General features: G+C 38.7%; 1 protein-coding gene across 2 annotated transcripts in view; it reads right to left on the reverse strand.

The window, feature by feature from the left end:
- The window catches only part of SLK (STE20 like kinase), a 42,018-nt gene extending 34,677 nt beyond the window's left edge, over positions 1-7,341 (reverse strand). Inside the window, exon 1 of one of the 2 annotated variants that reach the window (XM_019725067.2) lies at positions 6,561-7,341. In XM_019725067.2, the coding sequence (XP_019580626.2) occupies positions 6,561-6,710 (150 nt within the window). In that variant the 5' untranslated portion in view covers positions 6,711-7,341. The remainder of the gene's footprint in view (positions 1-6,560) is intronic. The other variant, XM_019725068.2, reaches the window with a different exon arrangement.
- Positions 7,342-9,414: the final 2,073 nt, after the last annotated feature.

Here is a 9,414-nt window from a genome sequence, read left to right on the forward strand (position 1 = left end):
ATCTCTAAAAAAGATACTACAGTTGAGCCAATAGTAACAATTAGAACTCACCCTCCCCTAAGTCAGAGGAAATAAGCCAGTGAGAGATAAGCCCTTCTCTCACCATTTTACTGTAACACTTCGGGAAGACAACAGACCAGACGAACTGTCCTTGAAGAGCAACACTATAAAATGTAAGCCCTCTTAGGAGACCAAAGCTATTGTGAGTGGAGTTAAAAGGCATCCTACTCCTGCATGCTTCTACGGATGTCCTGAGAGATTTTAAAGATGTGTCTTTTACTTGTGAACGGAATGGCATGAAGAGAAATAAAAACTAACACTAGATAATATCTGAAGTTCTTTATAGTAACAAATTTCACTATTCCAGTCCCCTGGGTCTACTCATGAAACCAACAATGGTACCATTTGGTTTAATGTAAGTAATAAATAAATTTACATTAGAAAGTATAGTGCATTCTACATTGTTGCTTGAAAATAACTTGATTATTCATCAGGATCTAGTTCTAGAGAATTCTGAATCAAAACTGAAATAAACATTGATAAGCAAGTGAAACTATACTTTAAACAAATATAAAGTGTTAAAAAGAAAGTCTCATCTACTACCTAAAAGCATGAAAACTGTTCACATGAAGACTTAATGAAATGACTAAACAAATGTTAATAAAAACAAGAACAGAATAACAAACACCCAGATATTACTTTAAAGAAGATACAACTTCTATTGATAAAAAGTTTTCAGAGATCAGTCACAACCACTTAAAAATCACTGTACTTTTATTTTCATGAATCATGAATAGAGCTTGGCCAGTTTACATAAACAAATAGGGGGATACAGGGAAACATAACTTATTAAGTTTCCTGCACTGGTTTCATGTTCTAAACAAAGTAGGGTAAAAATTACATCCTCTTATATTACTCTTGTTTCAACAGTGGTTATCTTCCTGGGTGATGAGGAACAAGCAATTTTTAAATTTTCGTTTATTTTCTTTCTATATTTCTACATTTTCTAAGACTACGAAATACTTCTATAATGAGAAATATATTTTAATAAAATTCTCAGCTGGAAATCGAAAAGACCAGCGCAGAAAATACAGATGACTTTAGTATCACAGAGGTGTTTGTCAATCAAAAGAGAAAGAAAAAAAAAAGAAGGATGAATACCAAAAGAATCTAAAAGACTAAGAATAAAAAGAGATGAATTCATTCACTTCAATAATCATTAGGATTGACTCGATTGATTTGGATGATTTGGATCTCAAGATTGAGAGCTCAAAGATATTCCTCCTCCAACCAAGACAAGAAGACCCTTGTGTCCAGTGCATAAAAATGTTCAACCATAACAAAATATGAAAACTAATAAACAAACTGAATCACAGTTCATGAACATCTACTACATGTAAGGCATTAGTTGGAGGTGTAGAAAACACAAAGACAAACAGCACCCCACAGATATCTGTTCTCAGAAAGAAATGCAAAATAAAAATCTATTAAAATATGCTCAAGAATTGGTCTGCTAAAATCAATTCATTCTTTCAAGAAATACTGAGTACCTCCTATATGTCAGGCACTGTTCCAGATGCTGACAATGTGAAAAATGTACAAAATCCCTCTGTCCTTGTGGCACTTATAATTTTGTGGAGAGGACAGTCAACAGGCAAATTTAAAAAGTAGAGAGTATATTAGTGATTAGTACTATGGAAAAAATAAAATAAGAAGAAAGACAAGGAGATGGGTGGGGGTTGGGGGGAATACACAGGGAAGAAGTTACAATTTAAATAGGGTAGTTAAGTTAGACTTCACTGAGAAAGTGATATTTGAGCTTATCAGTATTAGTCAAGTTCAATGATTGTTTTTTGAGCTATGTAGTTAAATTGGAAATTTTAGTATTTTGCAAAGAAATAGGGTACAAAAATCAAGAATGCTATTCTATATAACAGTATCCATTATGCTATTAGATATTCATTGAGCAATTATCCTGTGCCAAGCACTATTCTCTGCACTCTCCATTTATTAGCTTATTTAATATTTGTACCAATCAGCGCCCAGCAAGAAAAAAATATTGATTATTTTAATAGAGAGAATTTAATATAAATAATTATTGACTCTGTTAACTTGGTAACAAAAAAGATAAAGAGAAGGTGAAGGGTCAGGGAGGTAGTAACAACTGCAGGAAAAAGCTACTAACCTAGGACCAGAGGTGCCAAGGGAAGGGACTGGAATTATTAAAACTCAGAAAATTGGAGGAAAGATTCTGCAGACCTGAAACTCAGGTCCCTGAGGAAAGAGTGCTGTTCAGCTGCTGCTGGCATCTCTGAACTTAGAAGAGTGGTCTTTTGGGACGAAGATACCTTTTGAGAAAGGGAACCAGCCAACGGGAGCTGGCGTCATGAATGGCTGTGATGAGGTTGGAAAAACTACAAACTGGATTCAACTGCTGTTGCTGGGGTGAAGAATTTCCACTAGGATGATAGTCATAGTAACAGGAAAGCAGACAGGGAGCCCACAGGAAACAAAGAGAAAGGTGTAAGTCCTCTCTTCCTCCTCCTCCTTGAAGGCTCCCTCTAGTGCTATACACTTGTGAAAACTAAAAGTGCGCAGCTGGCAAGGTAGAAATATGATTTGCAAAATGGTTAAAATACAGAATACACTACAAATAAACAAGAAAAAGACATCCAAAAGACTTGAACACAAAAGAAGAAATCCAATTTACCAATAAACCTATGAAAAGAATTACTTATTAGTAGTCAGAAAAATGAATTAAAATCACAATAAAAAAATATAGTATCAGATTGCCAAAACTGAAACATTCTGACAATACCAAATGTTCTTGAGGATGCACAGCAAGGAAATTCTCATGCGCTGCTGGTGGGAGTATAAACTGGTATAGTCTGGCACGGACTAGTAAAATTCAAGATACACTGCCCTATAACCCAGCAATCCAACTCCTGAGTTAAGTCTTAGCGAAACTCATGCATATATGCATCAGCATTGTGTATAAAAGCCAAAAACTGGAAACAATTGATATACCCATTAACAGTACTAATGATAAATAATTTAACCATATAATTGAACTCTATGCAATAATGAAAACAAACTACAGCTCTAGGTGATAACAAAGATGAACCTCAAAAACATGCTGATTTTGAATACACTCAATATGATTCCATTCATATAAAGTTCAAGTGCACACAAAATTGAATTTATAATGTTTAGGGATATACACCTAGATGGTAAGCTATTAAAAAAAAGCAAAGAAATAAAGATAGAATAATGGTTTTCTTTAGGGGGAGACAAGGATCAATTCAGAAGGGAGATGGGAGGGATTCAGCGGTAATGGCAGAATTCCTTGACTCTGATAATTAATACGAGTTCACTTTGTTGTTTGCGAAATATACACGTTTTGGTACTTTTCAATACAAAGATTATATAGTTCACTATTTTAAAAAAGGTATACACCCATGAGTGCTATAAAAAGAATCACTTTCATCCAGCACACAGTCAGTTCAGCTTCAATTCAATACATAATTTTATGTCACTCTTTTTCTTCTTGTTAAAAACAGAATCCAAAAGTTGAAAAAACTTGTGAGGGATATTACATGTTTTCTTTTATGTGTAAAAGAATACTACATTAAAAACAGAAAATAAAGATAAAAAAATAGAAGTCAGAAACTTAAAAGAAGAGAAAATAAATTAAAAATAGAGAAGTTTTTTCAGGTAAGAAAATAACTGTTACAAAGTTGTGTAGAGATGAACTGAGTGGAAAGAATACCACTATATGATGGGAAAATGTTTCACATTTAAGTACACAAAATGACCGCCTATTTACAATTTAATCTTTGTAAGTTACTAATGTCTATAAACAAATGATAAAATCAATTTTAGAAAGTTTTCTGTTGTTACGTACAACATTACAGTAAGGTTTGCTAACTTCCTCCACACATACACAGAAGGAAGTTTATAAATTTAAAATTTCTTTAGTATCTTGGAAAACAAAAACTTTTCAGGGAAAACAGATCAGATAAGTTTAAATTTTCTTTTTAAAAAAACTCAGAGCCTTGGAAGCACAGACTAGTGAAGCAAAAAGATGCAAAGAATTCATGCTCTTCAAATATCACACTAAAATAGTCATCAAGCCTATAAAATTATCCTTGACACAATTTTATAGTGTTCAATTACATGGAATAAGCCTCTTGTTTTTAAGAAAATTTTCAATTGATGTCTCACTACAGAAAGATATGCTACGGTTTACAGGGTCGTTAACGAATTAAATCACAGAACATTAGTATGGCCACACAATCATTCTGTGCCATGGGAAAACAAGAAAATGGTTCACTATCTTCATAGGTCCCTTTTCCTGTCCCATCCTATATTTTGTTTCTGAGCTCTAAATGTAGTAACAATAATTTCTACCATTTACTGAGCCCGTTTTATGTGTCTTATATTTATTATCTCCTTTAATTCTCACACACTGAGGAGTAGGTCTTACTGATGAAGAAAGTGAGACATGGAACAATTAAGCAATTTGTCCATGATCACAGGCTGCTACTGAGGGAGTCCAGAATAGTAAAACTCCAGAGCCAGTGTCTTAATACTAGAGTTCCTATTCAATAACACATTTATACCATTAAAACTGCCCATAATCACCTACTAAGTACTGGATTTCAGATGCCTTGAGGATTTATTTTTGCCTTTCCTAGACAATTGCATACTCACAGAACATTAATGGGTGAAGGAATCTCAACAAACGTTTAGGGAAATCTGATTTTCCAGCTAAGCAAACAGAAGTCCAGAGAAGTTAAGGGCTCTGTCCAAAACCACAAAGCTGGTTTGTGACAGCAAGCACAAAAACACAATTCTTGACTCCCAGGAGCAATCCTCCCACTGCACTAAAAACCTTTCCTACCATACATCTATCTACATGGTAAGCTCTTGCTGAAACTCATACTCTACCCTCCACACCAGTACTAAAGTTTATTTTGCCAAGTTTCAAAGCATACAATAACTTCAATACCACTCACATGTAGTAACACACATTCTTTCAGCAAATATAGAGAGAGAGGCACTATGTGCTAAGGCAATTGAAATTGTCATCAAGTCCAGAAAAGGTACACCATAATTTTTGATGAACCCAAATGTACATCACAATTTCTGCCCCAGCCTTATCATAAAAACACAAACATATTAACTATAATATGTGACAAGTGCCATAGTAGCCATGTGAACAATGTGTTTTGAAAGCAGAGCAGTGGATATTTCAGCCTGAGTAAAGAATGAGAAAGACTAGGGGGCTGTGAGTTTCATCTGTGACAGAGCAAAGACAGAGAAGTGTGATGGTGCTTAGAAAGAAAGAAAAATGCTATCACTTTTACCAATGGACATTAAAGTAAAAAACAATAAGAAACATGGGTCAGAAGACCTGAGTTCAAATTTAAACTGTGACTCTGAACAATTTCTGAGTCTCAGTGTCCTCTTCTGTGAAATATAGATACTACTGACCTGCCTACCTCACAGGGCTTTTGTAGGGCCAAATTATGTGAAAGTGCTTTCAAAACTACAAAGTCCTATTTAAACATAGTTATTTGTTTTCACGTCTAGGCAACCCTGTGGGTCCTTCCCCTAACCTGTGTCTCATAAAAACCTCACCCTTCAGGACGAAAATATTCCAATGACATCACTCATATACTCCTTATGAGGTAGTAAACAGCTAACATTAATGCCTTCAGGTTGAAACATCAAACCTCTTTCTACTGATTGGTATGTGTGTGTATATATGTATATATGTATGTATAAATGTATATGTATATATAAATATACATACATATATACATATATACACACACACACATATATATATATATATATATATATATATATATATATATATATAATATGTGTGTTTTTAATTTCTTAAACTCTGGTACTGACTTCTAGTCAATGCTTACTATAATTAGACTTAGAAACTAGTACCAGATGCAGGTTTTCTTCTGGAATTTTTCTATCAGAAATTCCATTCCATTTTATAGTATGTTGTCAAGCAACCAAGTCAAGAATAGTCTGCAAGCAGAAATCGCTTTGCTCTCACCCCAAGAGACTGGTTATGTTTTAGCTATAGACACCTATATGTCCTGAACCCTAAAAAAGGAACTGTTTTAGTACAAGCACACGACTGGGGAACAACAAATAGACAAATATAAATCCACTGAAAAGTATAATGAGTTTCTATTATAAGTATGATTTTAAAATACTTGAGGACCACAGTCTGACCCCTGCTTTGAATTGAAGAACGCCATCATTTCCTTTAAAGTTTGACAGCGTAAACTGTATAACCTCGCCTCCCTTTAGCAATCAACTCTTTAAACTACATCCAGGCCCCATTTTGTTCAACCTTAAACCCTGTCTTAGCTGCTCCTTGGATGATAACCTAAAGTTCCAGTAAAAGTTTACAAAGTCAAAAGGGGCAAGACACAGCAAAGGAGCAAGGGGGACAAGAAATCCTAGTGCCACTTGGGCCAGTGGCTGTTTTATCTCCCAAGTGCAACTTCCCTTTTTCTCCTTCTTACCTTGTACACTTTCCCAAAGGCTCCGTCACCCAATTCTCCTATAATTTCCCAAAACTCCTCGGGGTTCAAGTCCCTCTTCACATGTTCATACTGTTTCTTCTTCTTCTCGCCCCCCAACTTGAAGATCTTACGGAAATTGAAGAAGGACATTTTTCCACCCAACAGAGTTCCTGGCACTTAAGGACTAAAACAACAATAAAAGGCAAAGTTTCTCCTCCCTCCTCTCCCGCGCGAGTCCGGCGGGCGACGGCGGGCGCGGGCTCTCCTAGCTCCCGCCGCTCCGGCAAGGCGTCCCTGGGGAAGGCGGGGCACGACTCGGGCTCTGAACCACGGGGTGGGGGGGTCTGCGCGGGCGGTCCCTCCACCGAACCCGGCCCGCGGGCCGCGCGGTGGGCGCCTAGCCCCCGGCCTGCCCAAGGTAGGCGGCACCTGCCCGGACGCTCGTCCCAATCCGGCCCGGCCCGACGGGTCCGAGCGGTCCGGACGCCCGCGGACGCCGCGGTTTAGGCCCGTGTCACGGCGAGACTCCAGGGGCGGCGGCCACTCCGGGAGAGGGACGCAGTCGGCGACCTCGGAGGCCGGCAATCGACAGGCCGAGCTCTACCGCCTCGGGCCGCGAGCCCAGGGTCCCCTCCGCAGCTGTCTGCTCCCGCCGCGCGAGGCCCGCGCGTCCCCTCGGCTCGGGGTACAGCCGCCGCTTCGCTCCCTCCCCAGCCCACACGGCTTTGGTCTGGAGCGCGCACCGACGCCGACGCCGCAGCACGCCCGCGCGCTCCCCCGGCCGCGCGCCCCGCTCACCGCGCGCCCGCGCAGGGGCGTGCCCTCTGGCCCCGCGCACGCGCGTTGAGCTCAGCGTGCTGGTGTCTCTGAGGGGCTCCGAGGCGTCCAGCGCGGGTTGCGACGCTGATGCTTGAGCTTATTGCTACTTGAGGATTGCTCCAGGTTTGCCCTCCAAGCCCTAAATCCTGTCAGCCCACGGCTGTGGTGTAGTTGCCCCGGTGGGCACGATCCTGTTGGTTGTGCTAGCGGATGTTGTCTCCATTCTGGATCTGGGAAAATTTGTAGCGTGAAAAATGAGCTGTCCGGATTGGAGCCCGAAAGTGGACTTTTTCGCTCTCAAATGGGTCCCATAGTACGAGAGGGGGGTATGTGTGATGCTGGGAGCTTTGGAGCCAGAGATTACCAGCTCTGTGACCTTAGGCGGTAACCTCTCCCAGCCTCAGTTTCTTCATTGTGGAGAGCAGTAAATGAGGCAATGGCTGTAAACCCTTTGCACAGTGCCTGTTCTGGCAAACGCTCAATTTCAATTCTTGCTGTTGTTGCAAGTGTGCAGGTAAGATAGACATAGATGTATAAAAATCATTTAAGCCCACTTCTCGAGTGATGACTGCGACACTCCTTGAGGGTAATCTACCTTCTGGCCACTTCGCAGCTGTAATCCCAGTGCCACCCCTGTGACTCCATCTGAACCACTTACTAAGGCCCTGGCTTCCTGACCTGCTTCCAGCCCCTTGGACAGCACTACTGGAAGAATTTCTGGTGGGCGATGTAGGCGTTGGCTGCAATCTATCAGATAGCAACCCGCCTTCCTCTGCACCAGAAGGGAGGTCTTTCAGGGCAGTGGCTTGTTGCTTATGGTATCCAGATACCTGATGACATTCCTGGCATATAATAGGAAGGCAGATCCCTTGAATGAATGGAGGTTATCTGGAGCAGAGGTCATGTTGCTGTCTATATAACACGTATCCACATACCCCTCCGCAACCATTTTGCCCTCCAGCCCCAAAATGGCCTACCAAAACCCTTCTTCCAGTAAAAGGGTTAGCATGATTTTGTTTCTCAAGATCCCTCTAATTTTAATAGTTTTATTGAGGTATAATTTATATACAATAAACTACATATTTGAAATATGCACTTTTATGTTTTGACAAATGTATACACCTGTGAAAACAATGCCATAACGAATTTATTTTTAATGAGTATCGTTTATGTAGGTGTCACTATATTTAAAGGTAATACATGCTTATTGTGAAAAATGAAGAAATACATAAAGAATAAAATAAAAAGTACTTTAATTCTACCATCCGGATATAACCATCGGTAAAATTTTTTTTATATTTCCAAATAGGAGTTTTTGGTTGTGCACTAACTTTTTTTTATACGGGTTAAATTATACTACATATAAAGGTTTGCCTTCTACACTTTTATATTTCAGTATGATTAGTAATTGTTTTCTCCCATCTTCAGATATTTAAATTACGTGGAACTTTTCTCTATTTTAGATAAAACATTGATAAATATCTTTGTTCACAAATCTTTTTCCACATATTTGTTATTTCCTTAGGCAAATTACCAAAAGTAAATTTGGGTCACAAAGGGTTTAAGACTGTTTCCCTTTTTGTTCTTTTCAAAATAGAAAAATATTTACTGTTTTCCCAAATTAAAAGATAGTATATCCCTGTTGTAAATTAATTCAAATAATACAGAAATGATAAACTAGGAAATACCTGTAATTCTCCCCTCCTGCCTTCCCTCTACCCAACTTCACCCTCAACCTAACTGTTAAAATTAAGCCTATGAGCATGAGAGAACTATGGGGGTAACTACTGTAGTAATGATTGCACAAGCGTATACATTTACTAAAAATCATTGGATTGTGTACTTATAATGGGTGAATTTTATGATATGTAAATTATACCACAATAAAGCTGCTTTTAAAAAGTTAGATATATAGATATATAACTAAAGTTTTTTCTATGCATACACTTTTTTAACATAAAAATGGAATCCAATATGGATCATGGACATCTTTCCATGCCAGAACAAATAGATCTAGTTAATCCTTCTTAATAGG

The sequence above is a fragment of the Rhinolophus sinicus genome, linkage group LG07 (assembly GCF_036562045.2).
Source record: "Rhinolophus sinicus isolate RSC01 linkage group LG07, ASM3656204v1, whole genome shotgun sequence".
NCBI classification, from domain to species: Eukaryota; Metazoa; Chordata; class Mammalia; order Chiroptera; family Rhinolophidae; genus Rhinolophus; species Rhinolophus sinicus.